General features: G+C 45.8%; 1 protein-coding gene across 1 annotated transcript in view; it reads left to right on the top strand.

Moving 5' to 3' along the window:
- Positions 1 to 6,996, top strand: part of PTCH2 (patched 2) — a 62,812-nt gene extending 55,816 nt beyond the window's left edge. Inside the window, exons 21-24 of the mRNA XM_082265258.1 lie at positions 550 to 649; positions 2,389 to 2,664; positions 4,412 to 4,915; positions 6,547 to 6,996. Coding sequence (XP_082121384.1) covers positions 550 to 649; positions 2,389 to 2,664; positions 4,412 to 4,915 — 880 coding nt within the window. The 3' untranslated portion in view covers positions 6,547 to 6,996. The remainder of the gene's footprint in view (positions 1 to 549; positions 650 to 2,388; positions 2,665 to 4,411; positions 4,916 to 6,546) is intronic.
- The last annotated feature ends 16,182 nt before the right edge of the window (positions 6,997 to 23,178 follow it).

Genomic DNA, 23,178 nt, shown 5'->3' with positions numbered 1-23,178 from the left:
GTAGAGGGTTGTCATCCTATAACAGGAAGTGCCTGAACTGGGACCTTCATGGCGGGATCACCAGGGATTGTTATTAATGAAAGCTGTAAATATAGAAAACAACATTATGATATGGTGACAACGCAGGAGCAGAACTAAGAAACGGGGGCAGAGGGTTGTCATCCTATAACAGGAAGTGCCTGAGCAAGGGCCTTCATTGCAGGATCACCAGGGATTGTTATTAATGAAAGCTATAAATTTAGAAAACAACATTATGACATGGTGACAACACAGGAGCAGAACAGAGAGACAGAGGTAGAGGGTTGTCATCCTATAACAGGAAGTGCCTGAACTGGGACCTTCATGGCGGGATCACCAGCGATTGTTATTAATGGAAGCTGCAGATTCTGTAAAACAATCTTTGAAATGAGATGAGAATTTTTATATCTCATAAGTCAATCATTCATTTTATTAGTAAATTGTTATATAAATAAATATAAATGTAACAGAATTGTAGCGGAATGTTTCTCTTACAGTTTTATTAACCGTCTTCTTCCGTTCGCTCGGCAGGTATTTCTTCGCTGTGCTCACCATCCTCACCATCCTGGGAGTTCTGAACGGACTGGTACTGCTGCCGGTGCTGCTCTCTCTGATTGGACCGCCTGCAGAGGTGAGTCACCTGACCTACACACACACAGACAGCACAGACAGCACAGGGATGAACGAGGGTCAGGATAGTCAGACACTGGGAAATGAAAGTGGTTGAGCTTTAATTGTATTTTTATTTTTGGTTTGTTATTGAACAATCATTTTAGCTGCCGTTACATTTTTGTATCCCTGCTGTTTCATATTTCCATTGATATTGATTTGCATTATTTGCTCAATTTAATGCTTTCCTGTCCATCTGGGAGCACGGTCAGCATGCAGGAGAGATAATCAGTTAGCTACATAAAAGGGGCTATTTATGAAAACATTTGCATAGCCATTCATCCAGCGAATCTGCATGTACATTTGTTCTGTGCAAACTGGGCAAAAAAAACAAATGTTCTTTAGGCTATTTTCACTTCTGAACGAATGTTCTTTAGGCTATTTCAACTTCTGAACGAATGTTCTTTTATTACTGGCAGCAGTAAAGTACCATATTATGGCCACTAGGTGGAGCTGAGGAGCACAGGAAATACATACGTCCTTGTAATAAGAGGTACAACGTAGCAATTCTAGACAACGCTAGAGGGGATTAGCAAATAAATGTACCCAGCTCCAAGTGGTTGAAATTGACTGATTAATACCACAAATATGACTAGTCCTAAATCATAGCCAGTATGCAGGCCCTCAAGGGCCATAGTTATGCAAACCCCCCAACCACCCCCTTCAACTAGTGTTTGGTCCTTGAGGGCCAGAGTTGTGTAAACCTCCACCATCCCCCACAACTAGTGTATGTTCGCTTGAGGGCCAGAGTTGTGCAATCCCCCACAATCCCCTACAACTAGTGATTGGCCCTTGAGGGCCAAGTTGTGCAAACCCCCACCATCCCCCATAACTAGTGTATAGCTCTTGAGGGCCAGAGTTGTGCAAATCCCTACCATCCCCCATAACTAGTGTATTGCCCTTGAGGGCCAGAGTTGTGCAATCCCCTACAACTAGTGATTGGCCCTTTAGGGCCAAAGTTGTGCAATCCCCTACAACTAGTGATTGGCCCTTAAGTGCCAGAGTTGTGCAATCCCCTACAACTAGTGATTGACCCTTTAGGGCCAAAGTTGTGCAATCCCCTACAACTAGTGATTGGCCCTTAAGTGCCAGAGTTGTGCAATCCCCTACAACTAGTGATTGACCCTTGAGGGCCAAGTTGTGCAAACCCCCACCATCCCCCATAACTAGTGTATAGCTCTTGAGGGCCAGAGTTGTGCAAATCCCTACCATCCCCCATAACTAGTGTATTGCCCTTGAGGGCCAGAGTTGTGCAATTCCCTACAACTAGTGATTGACCCTTTAGGGCCAAAGTTGTGCAAACCTCCACCATCCCCCACAACTACTGTATGGCCCTTGAGGGCCAGAGTTGTGCAAATCCCCCACCATCCCCTACAACTAGTGTATGGCCCTTAAGGGCCAGAGTTGTGCAATCCCTTACAACTAGTATATGGCCCTTAAGGGCCAGAGTTGTGCAATCCCTTACAACTAGTATATGGCCCTTAAGGGCCAGAGTTGTGAAATCCCCCACAATCCCTTACAACTAGTGATTGGCCCTTGAGGGCCAAAGTTGTGCAAACCCCCACCATCCTTTACAACCATTGTGTGAGCTTCAGGGACCAGAGTTGTGCCCATCCCCCACTGTCCTCTACAACCAATCAGCTATCAGGATGTAGTATGTGATATTTGGATATTATCTGACAATGATATCTTGTCATTTAGGTGACACCTGCAGACAACAGCGACCGCCTGCCGACCCCCAGCCCGGAGCCGCCCCACCTGAACCACCACGCCTTCTTTGTCAGCCGCAAGTCTGGAGGAAGGGAGGGGCTCAGTGACATGGAGGACTCCTCCGATTATTACTCCGAGACCACTGCCACCTCCGGGATAGAGGAAGACGATCCGCAACTCTACGAGCGCAGCCCTTATATCATCCCCCCAAAACCATCACACATCCTGCTGGAGGCCAGCAAGAACCCCTCCTACCCCAAAATCATGGTGAGATTTCCTGATGCACACTAAGCGGGGATGGGGGTGGACCTCTTGCTGCAGAGAAACTACAAATACCCCCCCCCCCCCCAAATCCAGTTATGGGTGGATGCTGATGGGCCCAGTCATCTACAGGTCTCTTATGCTTCCATTGTGCTACTGCTACCATTTCTAGGACTTGGACCCCCTGCCCCCCAATATTCAACTTATGAGTGTCTACTGATGGGCCCAGTCATCCAGTCATCTGCTGGTCTGTTGCATCCATTGGGTTAGGGTACCATTTCTGGAAGTTGTCTCCCCACCCCCAATATTCCAGTTATGGGTGGCTACTGATGGGCCCAGTCATCTGCTGGTCTGTTGCATCCATTGGGTTAGGGTACTATTTCTGGAAGTTGTCCCCCCCCCCCCCCCCAATATTCCAGTTATGAGTGGCTACGGATGGGTCCAGTCATCTGTGGGTTTATTATGCATCCAATGGGTTAGGGTACCATTTCTGGAAGTTGTCCCCCCACCCCCAATAATCCAGTTATGAGTGGCTATTGATGGGCCCAGTCATCTGTGGGTCTATTATGCATTCGTTGGGTTAGGGTTGCCATTTCTGGAAGTTGTCCCTCCCCATCCCCAATATTCCATTTATGGGTGGCTACTTTTTTTTTTTTTTTAAAGCCCGTAGCGTGTGAAACACACTCAAAAGACTTCACCCGGTGCATAAAAAAGTGCACACACACAAACGTGAGGAACACAAAAAGTGCACAGGGTGTGCAAACAAATGGTCTTCCCTCCAAAGAGGTAGGACCCGAACCTCGATCCCCCGGGGCGCAAGACTCCTGACAGGGATTTAAGGTACTCATGGTCTGTCTGGCCGAAACCAGACTGACCCCGTTCTTCAGGGGGACTGCCGAAACAGCCCCCACCGAGTACTAAGTGGGGCTCCCCCGAAGGGAGACCCCATGAGAGAGGGCAGACTAAGCCAAAAGGCCATATCCACCCCCTCCCAAGACTCAAGGTAGGGCCCGAGGACCCACACCCTACAAGTCGTGCAAGTGAAAAAAGGTGATAGAAAGTGACAAACTACAAAGAAAAAGCACACACAAACAAAAAAGTGGGGGAGGGGAAGTGGAGAGGTGAATTAGTGCCCTTGTGAAAATACAAGGGCAGGCCTTCCGGCCGGAATAAAAATTCCTCTGGTCGAAGCCAAAAGGCCTTGCCCAAGAGGCAGGTGCTTAAAAAAGTGTGCGTAGGTGCAGTGACCATGGTGCCGAAAAACTCAAGGCGAGCTGCCCCTCATTTATGGGTGGCTACTGATGAGCCCAATCATCTGTGGTTCGGTTATGCATTCGTTGGGTTAGGGTTCCCATTTCTGGAAGTTGTCCCCCACCATCCCCAATATTCCAGTTATGGGTGGCTACTGATGAGCCCAATCATCTGTGGGTCTATTATGCATTCGTTGGGTTAGGGTTGCCATTTCTGGAAGTTGTCCCCCACCATCCCCAATATTCCAGTTATGGGTGGATGCTAAAGTGCTCAGTTTCCCGCTGGTCTCCTATTTGTCCATTGTTGTAGTATTACAATTCAGGAGGAAGACCCCTTCTTTGGCCTTCCTCCTGAATTGACCTCATCTGCACCCAGATCCTCTCTAAGCTCTTTTTGAACTTTTCAGGAAGTTGAACTGCAATATTTTGAAACATTTTGATACCTTGTGTTCTCTATCTCCGTCCACATTGCAGATTTTCATACTTTCCATTTTATTTTGCAGTTGGTGAAGCCTTGCAAAGGGAGCCAAGACGATTCCCCCAAAGACGGTGATGGGCACGCTGATCCCCCTCCGCTGTCGGAAATAATCAGGAGCGCCGGGCCGGACTTAAAAGACTTTCAGGAGGCGAGAGACTGGAGAAAGAGGTATCAGCCGCCTCCCGTCTCACAGGGGCCCCATGCATGGACTAAGCAGGCCCCCAGTTCTAGGACTCAACACAGGCCCCAAGGTCACAGGACCGCCCCTCCGGCCTACTGCGCCAAAGTGACCGGGCCGAGCGGCTCCATCACCACGGTGACCACCACTGCGTCGGTGACCGTCGCCGTTCATCCCACCTTGCCGGGAGCCACGCAAAGTTACAGCCACGGCGGCTTTGAGGACAATGAAAAGAACTGTACAGAGCACAAGCCCACGTGGGGGCGGAGCAAATGCAACCAGGTGGAAGTGTACGAGCTGGAGGATCTAAAGCAAGACCGGAGACAAGAAGGCTCCTCCGCTGTGCACTAGGTCAGTGTTCAAGGGGGAACTCATCCTGCTCAGTAAATCATACTTATCAACAGATTAGTCCCACCCCAGCTTCTGGGCGGACCTGCCTCACCCACGCTCATACTTCAGACGTCCCCTTTAAGATGGTTCCACCCAAATCACGCCCACTTTCTAGGCAGCTCCTACATATTTAAGGGTGGGTCTACCTGGAAAGTGGTCGCATTCCCCGCAGTTTGCTTAGTAACTCAAATAAGGGTGACTCCAATTTTGTGGGTCATCGTCAGGGCAGAGGACTGAAATCCTGGACTGTCCCAGCAAATCTGGGACAGTTGGCATCTATACTTACCAACATATTAGTCCCACCCCAGCTTCTGGGCGGACCTGTCTCACCCGCGCTCATACATGAGACGTTCCCCTTAAGATGGTTCCACCCAAATCACGCCCACTTTCTAGGCAGCTCCCGCATTTTTAAGGGTGGGTCTACCTGGAAAGTGGTCGCATTCCCCGAAGTTTGCTTAGTAACTCAAATAAGGGTGACGCCAATTTTGTGGATCATCGTCAGGGCAGAGGACTGAAATCCTGGACTGTCCCAGAAAATCCGGGACAGTTGGAATCTATGGTATTGATGGAAGTAGTTCCAGTTCCTAAAAGTAGCTCCGCCCAGCCTGCGTCTGAAGTAAGAACTGTTGGTGTTGCTTAACAGTAACCCAAAAACCCAACTTCTGCTAGCCAGAATCTCAGTGGTGGCTGAAGGCATCAGACAGTTCTTATTTCAGACTCTATGCTGGTCATGTACTGGGTGGTTGAGAAATTTCTCCATCCGCTTTCAGCTGTTTTAATCATAGAAATCAATAAAATCCAAAAGGAAGTTTATTTTAATCAATTGAAACTGGAAAGTGAAGGAGACCATAGAGGTTCAGGCTGCCTCAGACCACGTATGGGAACATAACAACCAACATTGCCAACAAAAGCGTACGACCAGCGTTAGCCCTGGAATGTGATTGGCCAGTGTAGGGAGTTAATGACCGTTTTCAGCCCGAGTGGAGTCAGCAAACTACAGGGTGTGCGTTTTGCAATGTATGTGTTCAGACAGTCACTTGGCACTTTAAAGCCACTGAATTTCAAGGAGCCTTTTGGCCAAAGTAGCCTTCCTCTGCCACCAGGTGGCCAATGACAGCATTGCAAGATTTAGGAAGTCCTTCAAGGTTAACTCCATCTTTCAGACCTTGTTTCATGTAATACCTTGATTAGACCCCCCGTTCACACAAGTGCGACTTGTCATGCGATTTTACAGGTCAATATCGCACGACAAGTCGCACCCCATTGTCGGCTAATATAACTGTTCAAATCGATGCAACACTGACTTTGAAAAAAAATAGTGCAGGAACTTTTTTTTCAATTTCAGGTGTGACTTTCATGGACCAGTGGCGGCCCATCCATTGGGGGCGCAGGGGCGCCGCCCCCCATCCTTGCGTCCGGCACCCTAATCTACATGCAGGGCGCCGGATGCATGGATTCCAATGGGGGTTTTTGAAGCACGTGATTAGAGCCAGAGGCTCTAATAGGCTTCATAAAAGGGCAGTAAATAAATGTAATGGAAGCACAAATTTTGCAAAAAATATTAACCTTTTTTTTATTCTTTTTTTTTTTAGGTGACTCCCCCCTCGTGACAAGCTGCCCCCCTGTATATAAACCCAACAGGAACTTGTACAGAGAAAATAAAAGGACACTGATTATAAATATTATAATAATATTATTAATACAAGAGAAGTATTAGAGACTACATCCTTTATATTTTAATATGGAAATCAACAGAAAAAAAATTCTATTTAATAAGCTGACGACGATAATGTACTGTGAGGAGGGGGAGGGGCGCTGCTCGCCGGAGCCTGATTCGAGACAGGCGGCGACCCCCCCCCCCTCCGCCGACATCTACGCTCGACCCCTATTTAACCCGCAAATCAACGCGCCAGTCTTGCTGCTAATGTTAACGTTCTGATGCTGGAGTGGAATTGGAGGAAAAGAAAAAAAAAGAAAAAAAACCCACGGACTTTACCGCCATGATGGCGTTCTACGCAGTGTGCCTTCCTGATGAAGAAAAGCCCCCCCCCCCCCCCCCCCCGGAGAGAATTTATACTTTAGGACATTTCTGGCTGTACCAAGTGCTCCATAGTAAGGATTATCTAGGCAGGCAGACGAGATATATATTTTACCATCAGTCGCATGGCGTATCGCAGAGGCTAGACGCCTGCATAGCCAACCATCGGTAAATCTGCTGTCATTAGGGCGCAGCAAAAAAAAAAAGTCTGCAGACTGAGGCTAACCTCTTGTCAAGGTGAATTATTATGTAAGATATTTATTAAACATGTTAATCGGCCGTGTCACGTGAGCGGATCACGTTTTCCCCAGCGGCAGTCTCCACTTGTTTTCATGAAGTCTCTCTCTCGCCAGCTGGGCCAGTCACGAGGGAGCAATTCCATAGAGGACAATGTAGGGCTCTGCTGGGTGATGGTGGTCCTTTATGTAGCGGTCAGCAAGAGGTTAATCTCATTCTGTAATAACCGATAAAAAGTTCTATGAGATGCCGAGCCTTTTATATTTTTATTCATGACATTCGTATTCATAAAGAGAATTATTTTGGGTTACTGTATTCTCATATAACGGGGTTGGCTGCTGACTTTGTAAACTTTTATCATTTATTGTGACCATTGGGATAAAGGTACAACCTCAGTTTTGTCCATCACTCCATATATATTCTGAATTTTGTACAAAATTCTAACATAGATCTTCAATTTTGTCCAAAATTCTTATGTGCCTCTTTAATTGTGTCCATAATTCTTACATAGATCCACAGTTGTGTCCACAATTCTTACAGAGATCCTAAATTTTGCCCAAAATTCTTACATAGATTCTCAATTGTGTCCCAAATTTTTATGTAGATCCTCAATTTTGTCCATATTTGTGATATATCATCAATTTGTCCCTAATTCTTACATAGATCCTCAATTATGTTCATAATTTTACATAGATCCTCAATTATGTTCATAATTTTTACATAGATCCTCAGTTTTGTCCATAATTCTTCCATAGATCCTCAATTGTATCCATCATTTTTACATAGATCCTCAATTGTGTCTATAATTCTTCCATAGACCCTCAATTGTGTAGACCATTTTTACATAGATCTTCAATTTTGTCAAACTCCTTCACTGAGCCTCAATTTTGTTCATAATTTTTACATACACCCTCAATATCCTTCATAATTTTTACACGGATCCTCAATTTTGTTCATACTTCTTACAAAGATCATCAGCTATGTCCATAATTATTACATAAAGTCCATAACTCTTACATTGATCCACAATTGTACCCATCATTTTACATAGATTCTCAATTTTGTCCATAACTCTTACATTGATCTTCAATTTTGTTCATAATTTTTACATAGAACCTCCATTTTGTCCATAATTCTTCTATAGACCCTCAATTGTGTAAGTCATTTTTACATAGATCCTCAATTTTGTACAAAACTCTTACATTGGTCCTCAGTTTTGATCATAACTTTTACATAGATTCTCAATTTTGTCCATAAATGTTACATAGATCTTCAGTTGTGTCCATAATTTTTTACATAGATTCTAAATTTTGTGCAAAACTCTTACATTGATCCTCAATTTTGGTCATAATTTTTACAAAGATTCTCAATCTTTTCCATAATTTTTACATAGATCCTCAATGGTGCCCATAATCTTTACATAGATCTTCAATTTTTTCCAAAACTCTTACATTGATCCTCAATTTTGGTCATCATTTTTACATAGGTTCCCAATTTTGTGCAAATTCTTACATTGATCCTCAATTTTGGTCATAACGTTTACATAGATCCTCATTTTTGTCCATGACTCTTACATTGATCCTGAATTTTGATCATCATTTTTACTTAGATCCTCAATTTTGTCCATAATCTTTACATATATATCCTCAATTTTGTCCATAACTCTGACATTGATCCTCAATTTTGTTCATAATTTGTACATACATCCTCAGTTTTCTTCAAAATTTTTACATGCACTCTCAATTTTGTCCATCATTTTTACATGGATCTTCAATTTTGTCCATAATTCTTACTTAGACCCTCAATTTTGTACATCATTTTTACATTGATCCTCAGTTTTGTTCATCATTTTTACATACATCCTCAATTTTTTCCTGAATTCTTACATAGATCCTTAATTTTGTCAATAATTCTTACCCAAATCCATATCTCTGACATTGATCCTCAATTTCGTTCATAATTTTTACATGCATTCTCAATTTTGTCCATAATTCTTCCTTAGACCCTTAATTGTGTACATCATTTTTACATTGATCCTCAATTTTGTTCATAAGTCTTGCATACATCCTCAATTTCTATCCATAATTCTTACATACATCCTCAATTTCTATCCATAATTCTTACATACATCCTCAATTTATATCCATAATTCTCACATACATCCTCAATTTATATCCATAATTCTTACATACATCCTCAATTTCTATCCATAATTCTTACATACATCCTCAATTTCTATCCATAATTCTTACATACATCCTCAATTTATATCCATAATTCTCACATACATCCTCAATTTATATCCATAATTCTTACATACATCCTCAATTTCTATCCATAATTCTTACATACATCCTCAATTTCTATCCATAATTCTTACATACATCCTCAATTTCTATCCATAATTCTTACATACATCCTCAATTTCTTTCCATAATTCTTACATACATCCTCAATTTATATCCATAATTCTTACATACATCCTCAATTTATATCCATAATTCTTACATACATCCTCAATTTACTTCATAATTTTTACATAAATTCTAAATTTTGTCCATTCTTAGATACATCTTCAATGTTGTCCTGAGTGATATATGCACAGCCTCTGTTTTGTCCATCGTTCTCTGCGTTCATCCTCCATTTAGCCATGAAGTGTACTTGTCCATCTTTATTTCCTCCATGGCGATGTACAGGTGTCCTCCATTGCCCAGAATGTTCAGTCCTACCCGACATCTATGCAAACCTTGACAGGGATGACCTGCTGGTGAGGTACCTGGTATCTCCTGGCCGTGTCCACCACAAACATTATTTTGTGGCTTGAAACACTTCTGATCAGTTCAGTAGGACCTCCCATGCCTTAAATCTTTCCATCACCACATGGCCAATATTTCACCCGACAAAATGCTTCCTATGGAATGTTTCAGTAACGAAAAGTTACAATTTTGTACAAAGTAAGCCAACCACAACGGTCCAGGATAAGCTTATGAGTGACCGTTAAACCCCTCCCCCTCCATACACGTCCCAATAACTTGTAGCACTGCAAATTCTTATTCACGAAAACACGTCTAGTTCACCTTTTTGCCACACACTGCTCCAGCACTGAAGTGGTTAATGCCCACTAATATCTTCGCTGTGAAATCTTTATCCCTTTTTTGTTTTTTTATCACCCCCCCCCCCCCAACCCCCGTCCCATCTGGGACTTTCTCCTATTTGTCCCTGTTTAGGGGACCCTCATAGTATTCAGACAGTTTTACCTAATATAATATTAATTATTATTTTTTATTATTAGCGTGCTGTATATATTTTTTGTTGTTGTGAACCGGCAGCTTGTCTAACCTCTTAAAGTATATAAATAATAATAATAATATAACCCTTTACAGGCTTCCGACGGGATCCGCGGGGGCTGGCCCTACCAAGCTGCCCGTGGCTCCTCTTGGCGGCCTCCGTAAAGGGTCGGTCTACGTGTTTTGTGTCTATTTTATAGACTGAAGCTTGGTCACTGTGCTCTATAAATTATTTATATTAAAAAGAAAAAAGGAATTTATTTTTGTAGTTTGTACAGAAGTTTAGCCGTTCAACTGGAGGCATATTTTTAAAAGAGTAAAATATATATTATATATAATTATAAATCTCTGTCTCCTGTCGTTTGTTGGGTGATTGTTATTAAAATTATGTGAGACTTTTTTTTCCACAGTGTTTTTAAACCCCCTTCCGGGGAGGCGTGCCTTAAAAAAAAAAAAAAAAAAATCTGGGCTTTTTGATCATGTGATTAATGTGATTGGCTGGCAAAATGATCAGATGATCGGGAGCCCTTCCTACCAGCTACTAATCATTGCAAAGAACTGCGCAGTCACCATGATGGGGGAATTCGCTTTGATATAAGAGTGCTTTGGATTACAAGCATGTTTCCTGAAATAATTATGCTCGCAATCCAAGGTTCTACTGTATATGGGTGGTGATGTGCACAATAAATTAAAAATTTTATTAAAAATTAACTAAAAAATTTAATAAAAAAATTAAATCAAAAAATTAAATAAAAAATTAAATAAAAAAATTTAATTAAATAAAAAATGATGTTAAAAAATTGGTGAGAAATTATTAAAATAATGATGAAATGGCCTAGAGCAACCACATGGTACAATTTTTTCTTTTTTTTTCAAATCCGCGGTGGTGCAAAAACTAAACGAAAAAACCTGGTAAGTGAAAACAAAAAGTGCACTTAGGGGTGTGCTTTGTCTACCCACAGAAGGGGTTGGACCTCTACCCTGATCCCCCGGGGCACAAGGCTCCTGACAGGGACAAAGGGTTCCAATGATCTGCCTAGCCAGAAGGCCTGGCAGACCCTGTTCTTCTGGGCAGCTGAAGCCTTCGGGAGACCCCCACCCACCCCCGAACGTTCAAATCAGGAGGTAATGGACCCCTCCAGCTTTTCCCGGGGAGAATTTACTCCTGGCCCCCATTTACCTTTGGGCTCTCCAGTTTCAATTCCTGCCGGTACTTACAGTACCTTCCAGGTCCCCATCACTCCCGCAGAGGTTTGGCCATTCTGTACCATCTGTGCTCCCGATCACATGATTGCTGTGACAACCTATGATTGGCTATCACAGTGGTCACTCAGTAAAGCCCGCCCCGTACTCAGTTTGTACTAGTCAGAGGATAAAACTGTTAAAAAATAAGAATAAAATAGCTACAGCAGATCAGGGTTAGTTTTGGTTAGTTTCAGGGTTAAAGGGGTCAGGATGTTTTAGGTAGGATAAAAAAACATTGCAGATTAAATGACTTCCTCACCTGTGAGTGCAGGGCGTCATTGGGCCACCCCCTGGGTAAGTACAGGGTTTCTTTGGCCCACCCTCTGGGTGAGCACAGGGGTGTGGTTGGTCTGCCCCTTGGGTAACTGCAGCGTGTGATTGGCCTGCCCCCTGGATAAATGCAGGGTGTCATTAGCCTGCCCCCTGGGTGAGTGCAGGGTGTGATTGGCCCACCGTCTGGGTGAGCACAGGGGTGTGATTGGCCTGCCCCCTGGGTGATTGCAGGGTGTGATTGGCCTGCCCCCTGGATGAATGCAGGGTGTCATTAGCCTGCCCCCTGGATGAATGCAGGGTGTCATTAGCCGTGCCCCCTGGATGAATGCAGGGTGTCATTAGCCTGCCCCCTGGACGAGTGCAGGGTGTCATTAGCCTGCCCCCTGGATGAGTGCAGGGTGTCATTAGCCTGCCCCCTGGACGAGTGCAAGGTGTCATTAGCCTGCTCCCTGGATGAGTGCAGGGTGTCATTAGCCTGCACCCTGGATGAGTGCAGGGTGTCATTAGCCTGCCCCCTGGACGAGTGCAAGGTGTCATTAGCCTGCTCCCTGGATGAGTGCAGGGTGTCATTAGCCTGCCCCCTGGATGAGTGCAGGGTGTCATTAGCCTGCTCCCTGGGTGAGTGCAGGGTGTCATTAGCCTGCCCCCTGGATGAGTGCAGGGTGTCATTAGCCTGCCCCCTGGATGAGTGCAGGGTGTCATTAGCCTGCCCCCTGGATGAATGCAGGGTGTGATTAGCCCTCCCCCTGGATGAATGCAGGGTGTCATTAGCCCTCCCCCTGGATGAGTGCAGGGTGTGATTAGCCCTCCCCCTGGATGAGTGCAGGGTGTGATTAGCCTGCACCCTGGATGAGTGCAGGGTGTCATTAGCCTGCCCCCTGGATGAGTGCAGGGTGTGATTAGCACTCTCCCTGGATGAGTGCAGGGTGTGATTAGCCCTCCCCCTGGATGAATGCAGGGTGTCATTGGACCACCCCCTGGGTGAGTGCAGGGTGTCATTAGCCTTGCCCCTGGATGAGTGCAGGGTGTCATTGGCCCGCCCTCTGGGTGAGCGCAAGGTGTCATTGGCCTGCTCCTTGGATGAGTGCAGCATGTCATTGGTCCACCGCCTGGGGGTTGCATCACTATATCACCTTGCAGTCACAAAGAAATGGCTCAGAGAGAGGCACTGATATCATCACCACACTTTCCATTATTAAAGACCGCCCAGCGATGGGGAAGATGATCCCGCATGTCACATGACTGTCCATTTTTGTCAGTATAAAAACAAGGTAAAAAATATATGTGGGGGAGGGGGAAATGGTATTGGGTTTTAAGGGTCCATTGAATGTAAACATGGGATAATTGAGCCCTCAATAAACACAAAGCTGATAGCAAATAAAAATTGTGGGTTCACAGTCCCCAGACCACTCATAACACAAGGGAAGTTTAGGATATGCCTGTTGTAGCACATGCAGTGTTACCAGTCCTTACCTGCAGATTCCGGTCTATTAATTGGTAGATTTTAAAACCATCATCCTCACTGAATGGGTTAATCATTGCTATGCATCCTAAAACAGGAGTTTAATGGGTACATGTTAGTACACACTCTGTATCTTCAACCCAACACTGAAGACCTAAACCAACCCTAGACCTTATCCTAGACCCAACACCTAAAACTCAGCAAAACCTCCCATCCATATCCTAGACCCAACACTAAAGACCTAACCAAACCTCTAAACCTTATCTTAGCCCCACCAACTAACCTTCAACCAAACCCCTAATCCATATCCTAAACCCAACACCTAACACTCAACCAAACCCCCAATCCATATCCTAGACCCAACACCTAACACTCAACCAAACCCAACACTGTAGACCTAAACTAACCCTACACCTTATTCTAGATCCAACCTCTAAAACACAGCCAAACCTCCCATCCATATCCTATAACCAACACCAAAGACCTAACCAAACCTCTACAGCCTATCTTAGTCCCACCACCTCACCTTCAATCAAACCTTCACTCCTGATTCTTGTCAACTCCCTAAATCTAACCGAACCTTAAAACCTTATCTTAGCCCCACCAACTAACCTTCAATCAAACCCCTAATCCATATCTTAAACCCAACACCTAACACTCAACCAAACCCCCAATCCATATCCTACCTAGACCCAATACTGAAGACCTAACCAACTGTCTACATCTTATCCCAGACCCAAAAGAAACAAAATATGGTTGGTAGTACCCTGCGAAGCGCCTCCTTTCCTATTACATATACATTTGCAGAGTTTTGCCCATTGGGACTTTAGATGAAGTGCCACACAACCAGTAATAAAAACATAGTACAAGTTTATTGAGTATATACCAGCAATTAGACTGGGAAAAGGTGTCATAATGCCGAACAGTTGGCCGAAGTATACAAATCCATTACATTGGTACATACAGTAATCAAAAAGTACATAGTAAATGTGTCATGGCATCTGTGGTTACCCGACGCGTTTCATGAGTTCAGTCTCACTCTTCAGGGGTTGATGCATAGACATAATCTATAAAGTAAAATGATTAAAAGAATATAACACAGTAATGAACATGGGAATGTATCAGGTAGATAGGAATGTGGGAATCAGACTAAGGGATCCATACTCATAAAAATGGATTCAGGATGCTGCATGCCAAAATCGCACCGGCAGCCACCGGAGACGTCTGACCTGGGAGCTGTGAGAAAAGTTTCCATAATGGGCCAGCAGCTCAAAACAGGACCGTCCAACATAACCTGCCAGGATGGTGGCTAGAACAAAAAAAAAAAAAAAAAGGAGAGTAAATGGGTGGTGATGTGCACAATCAAAATAAATAAAAGTAAAAATGATGGAAAGGTAAAAAATCAGTAAGGAAAATAAATATTCTACAATATAATATAATATTATATATATATATAGATATTTTCCCTTGCTGATTTTTTATCTTTCCGTCATTTTTCATTTTAATTATTTTAATTGTGCACATCACCACCCATTTACTCTCCTTTTTTTTTTTTTTTCTAGCCACCATCCAGGCAGGTTATTTTGGATGGTGCTGCATATCAGTGCCACCTATCAGTGCCCATCAGTGCGGCATATTAGTGCCTCCTCATCAGTGCCACCTCATCAATGCCCATAAGTGTCACCTCATCAGTGCTGCCTTATCAGTGCCCATAAGTGTCACCTCATCAGTGCCCATCGGTGCAGCCTATCAGTGCCCATAAGTGTCACCTCATCAGTGCCCATAAGTGCCACCTAATCAGTGCCCATAAGTGTCACCTTATCAGTGCCCATCGGTGCAGCCTATCAGTGCCCATCAGTGCCACCTCATCAGTGCCCATCAGTGCAGCCTATCAGTGCCGATAAGTGTCACCTCATCAGTGCCGCCTCATTGGTGCCCATAAGTGTCACCTAATCAGTGCCCATCAGTGCCCATCAGTGTCACCTCATCAGCGCACATCAGTGAAGGAGAAAAATTACTTATTTACAAAATTTACTGGAAGAAACTTGGAAGAAAAACTTTTTTTTTTCAAAATTTTCTCTTTTTTCCTTTTTTTTTTTGTAAAAAATAAAAAACCCAGCGGTGATTACCACCAAAAGAAAGTTCTATTTGTGTGGAAAAAATTATAAAAATGTCATATGGGTGCAGTGTTGCATGATGTGAAATTGTCATTCAAAGTGTGACAGCGCTGAAAGCTGAAAATTGGCCTGGGCAGGAAGGGGGTGACTGTGCCCGGTATTGAAGGGGTTAAAGCAGGCCATGGACAGGTCACAAACCGAACTAAAATTCTTGGTCGTTCGTTTTTCGCACCATTAGTGTGCCAGCTGTGTCAAGCGATTTTTGTGTCGCAATCGAAAAATGCCCGATCCAAAATGCCGGATTTTGTTTTGAAAAACGAAACAAATGATGGCACAAACGTGTACAGTATTGCCATTGTAAAGCGACAGAACGATCGTTTTTTCGACTCATCTATGGCCTGCCTAAATTTACATTGAAATGAAGATACTATCAGTGCAATTCATGGAACAAATCTCTCTAGACCTAAATTTGAAGTTTCCTGATTTCCTTCATAGTAAAGCTAATTATTCTATTCTTCAACAAATTAGCAAACCCAGCATCAGCGAATTCTCTGAAACTCATAATTGTTCTTACACTTCACCAACGGACAAAGAAGTGACAACTTCAACACTGTTTCATCGTCTTTCCAAACCAAAGGAACTCACTCTATATGTTTAACAAATTAGCAAGCCCAGCATCAGCTGGGCATAAAAAAATTCTCTGAAACTCATGGTTGTTCCTCTCCACGGAAATCTTTAGTAAAAGGCGAAAGATTTATTCGATCTGAAGAGAAACCAGAGTATAAAGGACCAACGCTCTAAAGGAGGTCTCCGGGGGCAGACGGATGCTGCTCCAGTCAGGGTGACTCCGTAGACGGTATCATTTCTAAGCAAAAACATAGCCAAATAAGGTGCAGAATTGATTGCCCAAAATGATAAGTCAAACAAAAACACCACTTGCAAGAGTTTATCAAGCTACAAATGACAAAATATATTACCCAGGATACATTAGGGTTATGCAAATAAAGAAAAGCGAAAGGCCGGCCTACTGCAGGGGGTTATGGGAGAAGGCGTTGTCAGGTTACAGATAGACGGTACTGACCTGTGTGTAGAGCAGAGGAACGCTGATCCAGTCGTAGTGGAAGAGCTGCACTCTATGGCTCAGTGTTCTCTGTACAGCACTGCGGTATATGTCAGAGCTATATAAATATATAATAATAATAGTGTGTGACTGAGGGGAGGGGACGTTAGAGTGTAAGCTCCTCTGGTACAGAGACTGATGTGACTGTGGGGGGAGGGGACATTAGAGTGTAAGCTCCTCTGGTACAGAGACTGATGTGAATGTGGGGGGAGGGGACATTAGAGTGTAAGCTCCTCTGGTACAGAGACTGATGTGAATGTGGGGGGAGGGGACATTAGAGTGTAAGCTCCTCTGGTACAGAGACTGATGTGGCTGTGGGGAGAGGACATTAGAGTGTAAGCTCCTGTGGTACAGAGACTGATGGGACTGTGGGGGAGGGGACATTAGAGTGTAAGCTCCTCTGGTACAGAGACTGATGTGACTGAGGGGGAGGGGACATTAGAGTGTAAGCTCCTCTGGTACACAGACTGATGTGACTGTGGGGGAGGGGACATTAGAGTGTAAGCTCCTCTGGTACAGAGAGTGATGTGACTGTGGGGGAGGGGACATTAGAGTGTAAGCTCCTCTGGTACAGAGACTGATGTGACTGTGGGGCAGGAGACATTAGAGTGTAAGCTCCTCTGGTACAGAGACTGATGTGACTGTGGGGGAGGGGACAATAGAGTGTAAGCTCCGCTGGTACAGAGACTGATGTGACTGTGGGGGGACATTAGAGTGTAAGCTCCTCTGGTAAAGAGACTGATGTGACTGTGGGGGGACATTAGAGTGTAAGCTCCTCTGGTACAGAGACTGATGTGACTGTGGGGAGGGGACATTAGAGTGTAAGCTCCTCTGGTAAAGAGACTGATGTGACTGTGGGGGGACATTAGAGTGTAAGCTCCTCTGGTACAGAGACTGATGTGACTGTGGGGGAGGGGACATTAGAGTGTAAGCTCCTCTGGTACAGAGACTGATGTGACTGTGGGGGAGGGGACATTAGAGTGTAAGCTCCTCTGGTACAGAGACTGATGTGACTGTGGGGGAGGAGACATTAGAGTGTAAGCTCCTCTGGTACAGAGACTGATGTGACTGTGGGGGAGGGGACAATAGAGTGTAAGCTCCTCTGGTACAGAGACTGATGTGACTGTGGAGGGATGGGACATTAGAGTGTAAGCTCCTCTGGTACAGAGATTGATGTGACTGTGGGAGAGGGGACATTAGAGTGTAAGCTCCTCTGGTACAGAGACTGATGTGACTGTGGGGGAGGGGACATTAGAGTGTAAGCTCCTCTGGTACAGAGACTGATGTGATTGGCTCAGTGTTCTCTGTACAGCACTGCGGTATATGTCAGAGCTATATAAATGTATAATAATAATAGTGTGTTACTGAGGGGGAGGGGACATTAGAGTGTAAGCTCCTCTGGTACAGAGACTGATGTGACTGTGGGGGGAGAGGACATTAGAGTGTAAGCTCCTCTGGTACACAGACTGATGTAACTGTGGGGGAGGGGACATTAAGAGTGTAAGCTCCTCTGGTGCAGAGACTGATGTGACTGTGGAGGAGGGGACATTAGAGTGTAAGCTCCTCTGGTACAGAGACTGATGTGACTGTGGGGGAGGGGACATTAGAGTGTAAGCTCCTCTGGTACAGAGACTGATGTGACTGTGGGGGAGGTGACATTAGAGTGTAAGCTCCTCTGGTACAGAGACTGATGTGACTGTGGGGGAGGTGACAGAGTGTAAGCTCCTCTGGTACAGAGACTGATGTGACTGTGGGGGGGGGGGGCATTAGAGTGTAAGCTCCTCTGGTACAGAGACTGATGTGACTGAGGGGAGGGGACGTTAGAGTGTAAGCTCCTCTGGTACAGAGACTGATGTGACTGTGGGGGGAGGGGACATTAGAGTGTAAGCTCCTCTGGTACAGAGACTGATGTGACTGTGGGGGGAGGGGACATTAGAGTGTAAGCTCCTCTGGTACAGAGACTGATGTGAATGTGGGGGGAGGGGACATTAGAGTGTAAGCTCCTCTGGTACAGAGACTGATGTGAATGTGGGGGGAGGGGACATTAGAGTGTAAGCTCCTCTGGTACAGAGACTGATGTGGCTGTGGGGAGAGGACATTAGAGTGTAAGCTCCTGTGGTACAGAGACTGATGGGACTGTGGGGGAGGGGACATTAGAGTGTAAGCTCCTCTGGTACAGAGACTGATGTGACTGTGGGGGAGGGGACATTAGAGTGTAAGCTCCTCTGGTACAGAGACTGATGTGATTGGCTCAGTGATCTCTGTACAGCACTGCGGTAATGTCAGAGCTATATAAGTGTATAATAATAATAGTGTGTGACTGAGGGGGAGGGGACATTAGAGTGTAAGCTCCTCTGGTACACAGACTGATGTGACTGTGGGGGAGGGGACATTAGAGTGTAAGCTCCTCTGGTACAGAGAGTGATGTGACTGTGGGGGAGGGGACATTAGAGTGTAAGCTCCTCTGGTACAGAGACTGATGTGACTGTGGGGCAGGAGACATTAGAGTGTAAGCTCCTCTGGTACAGAGACTGATGTGACTGTGGGGGAGGGGACAATAGAGTGTAAGCTCCGCTGGTACAGAGACTGATGTGACTGTGGGGGGACATTAGAGTGTAAGCTCCTCTGGTAAAGAGACTGATGTGACTGTGGGGGGACATTAGAGTGTAAGCTCCTCTGGTACAGAGACTGATGTGACTGTGGGGAGGGGACATTAGAGTGTAAGCTCCTCTGGTAAAGAGACTGATGTGACTGTGGGGGGACATTAGAGTGTAAGCTCCTCTGGTACAGAGACTGATGTGACTGTGGGGGAGGGGACATTAGAGTGTAAGCTCCTCTGGTACAGAGACTGATGTGACTGTGGGGGAGGGGACATTAGAGTGTAAGCTCCTCTGGTACAGAGACTGATGTGACTGTGGGGGAGGAGACATTAGAGTGTAAGCTCCTCTGGTACAGAGACTGATGTGACTGTGGGGGAGGGGACAATAGAGTGTAAGCTCCTCTGGTACAGAGACTGATGTGACTGTGGAGGGATGGGACATTAGAGTGTAAGCTCCTCTGGTACAGAGATTGATGTGACTGTGGGAGAGGGGACATTAGAGTGTAAGCTCCTCTGGTACAGAGACTGATGTGACTGTGGGGGAGGGGACATTAGAGTGTAAGCTCCTCTGGTACAGAGACTGATGTGATTGGCTCAGTGTTCTCTGTACAGCACTGCGGTATATGTCAGAGCTATATAAATGTATAATAATAATAGTGTGTTACTGAGGGGGAGGGGACATTAGAGTGTAAGCTCCTCTGGTACAGAGACTGATGTGACTGTGGGGGGAGAGGACATTAGAGTGTAAGCTCCTCTGGTACACAGACTGATGTAACTGTGGGGGAGGGGACATTAAGAGTGTAAGCTCCTCTGGTGCAGAGACTGATGTGACTGTGGAGGAGGGGACATTAGAGTGTAAGCTCCTCTGGTACAGAGACTGATGTGACTGTGGGGGAGGGGACATTAGAGTGTAAGCTCCTCTGGTACAGAGACTGATGTGACTGTGGGGGAGGTGACATTAGAGTGTAAGCTCCTCTGGTACAGAGACTGATGTGACTGTGGGGGAGGTGACAGAGTGTAAGCTCCTCTGGTACAGAGACTGATGTGACTGTGGGGGGGGGGGGCATTAGAGTGTAAGCTCCTCTGGTACAGAGACTGATGTGACTGAGGGGAGGGGACGTTAGAGTGTAAGCTCCTCTGGTACAGAGACTGATGTGACTGTGGGGGGAGGGGACATTAGAGTGTAAGCTCCTCTGGTACAGAGACTGATGTGACTGTGGGGGGAGGGGACATTAGAGTGTAAGCTCCTCTGGTACAGAGACTGATGTGAATGTGGGGGGAGGGGACATTAGAGTGTAAGCTCCTCTGGTACAGAGACTGATGTGGCTGTGGGGAGAGGACATTAGAGTGTAAGCTCCTGTGGTACAGAGACTGATGGGACTGTGGGGGAGGGGACATTAGAGTGTAAGCTCCTCTGGTACAGAGACTGATGTGACTGTGGGGGAGGGGACATTAGAGTGTAAGCTCCTCTGGTACAGAGACTGATGTGATTGGCTCAGTGATCTCTGTACAGCACTGCGGTAATGTCAGAGCTATATAAGTGTATAATAATAATAGTGTGTGACTGAGGGGGAGGGGACATTAGAGTGTAAGCTCCTCTGGTACACAGACTGATGTGACTGTGGGGGAGGGGACATTAGAGTGTAAGCTCCTCTGGTACAGAGAGTGATGTGACTGTGGGGGAGGGGACATTAGAGTGTAAGCTCCTCTGGTACAGAGACTGATGTGACTGTGGGGCAGGAGACATTAGAGTGTAAGCTCCTCTGGTACAGAGACTGATGTGACTGTGGGGGAGGGGACAATAGAGTGTAAGCTCCGCTGGTACAGAGACTGATGTGACTGTGGGGGGACATTAGAGTGTAAGCTCCTCTGGTAAAGAGACTGATGTGACTGTGGGGGGACATTAGAGTGTAAGCTCCTCTGGTACAGAGACTGATGTGACTGTGGGGAGGGGACATTAGAGTGTAAGCTCCTCTGGTAAAGAGACTGATGTGACTGTGGGGGGACATTAGAGTGTAAGCTCCTCTGGTACAGAGACTGATGTGACTGTGGGGGAGGAGACATTAGAGTGTAAGCTCCTCTGGTACAGAGACTGATGTGACTGTGGGGGAGGGGACAATAGAGTGTAAGCTCCTCTGGTACAGAGACTGATGTGACTGTGGAGGGATGGGACATTAGAGTGTAAGCTCCTCTGGTACAGAGATTGATGTGACTGTGGGAGAGGGGACATTAGAGTGTAAGCTCCTCTGGTACAGAGACTGATGTGACTGTGGGGGAGGGGACATTAGAGTGTAAGCTCCTCTGGTACAGAGACTGATGTGATTGGCTCAGTGTTCTCTGTACAGCACTGCGGTATATGTCAGAGCTATATAAATGTATAATAATAATAGTGTGTTACTGAGGGGGAGGGGACATTAGAGTGTAAGCTCCTCTGGTACAGAGACTGATGTGACTGTGGGGGGAGAGGACATTAGAGTGTAAGCTCCTCTGGTACACAGACTGATGTAACTGTGGGGGAGGGGACATTAAGAGTGTAAGCTCCTCTGGTGCAGAGACTGATGTGACTGTGGAGGAGGGGACATTAGAGTGTAAGCTCCTCTGGTACAGAGACTGATGTGACTGTGGGGGAGGGGACATTAGAGTGTAAGCTCCTCTGGTACAGAGACTGATGTGACTGTGGGGGAGGTGACATTAGAGTGTAAGCTCCTCTGGTACAGAGACTGATGTGACTGTGGGGGAGGTGACAGAGTGTAAGCTCCTCTGGTACAGAGACTGATGTGACTGTGGGGGGGGGGGGGCATTAGAGTGTAAGCTCCTCTGGTACAGAGACTGATGTGACTGTGGAGGGATGGGACGTTAGAGTGTAAGCTCCTCTGGTACAGAGACTGATGTGACTGTGGGGGGAGGGGACATTAGAGTGTAAGCTCCTCTGGTACAGAGACTGATGTGACTGTGGAGGGATGGGACGTTAGAGTGTAAGCTCCCCTGGTACAGAGACTGATGTGACTGTGGGGGGGGGGGGGGCATTAGAGTGTAAGCTCCTCTGGTACAGAGACTGATGTGACTGTGGGGGGACATTAGAGTATAAGCTCCTCTGGTACAGAGACTGATGTGACTGTGGGGGGACATTAGAGTGTAAGCTCCTCTGGTACAGAGACTGATGTGACTGTGGGGGAGGGGACATTAGAGTGTAAGCTCCTCTGGTACATAGACTGATGTGACTGTGGGGGAGGGGACAAAAGAGTGTAAGCTCCGCTGGTACAGAGACTGATGTGACTGTGGGGGAGGGGACATTAGAGTGTAAGCTCCTCTGGTACAGAGACTGATGTGACTGGCTCAGTGATCTCTGTACAGCACTGCGGTATATGTCAGAGCTATATAAATGTATAATAATAATGAAAGATCTCACATTAGTTGGGGTGTTTGGTGTCCTGAATTCGGGGGGGGGGGGGGGCGGACATATAACATGAGGACTGAGCGCAGTGTCTCGGTCGCCCGTAGTGGGTGTCGTACTGCTTGCTCTCCGCTTGTTGATGACATCATAGTGGAATTCACTGCGGAATGTTTTGTCTATTTCACGGCAATTACAGTTTCTGCTGATCGATATCTGCACTTTACTCACACAGTGCAATTACCCCCCCCCCCCCCCTCCGAACATATCACATCATCTTCCTCTGCACTTTCCATTAGTAAGTGAGGTACGTGACTGCGAACACAGAGATCACACCATATCCCCCCACCCCACAGAGATCACACCAGATTTCTCCCCCCACACACAGAGATCACACCAGATTTCTCCCCCCACACACAGAGATCACACCAGATTTCTCCCCCCACACACAGAGA

The sequence above is a fragment of the Pelophylax lessonae genome (assembly GCF_965119305.1).
Source record: "Pelophylax lessonae genome assembly, chromosome: 8".
Lineage (NCBI taxonomy): Eukaryota > Metazoa > Chordata > Amphibia > Anura > Ranidae > Pelophylax > Pelophylax lessonae.
Note: the sequence above shows the minus strand (reverse complement) of the source record. Positions and strands in the feature narration are given on the sequence as shown.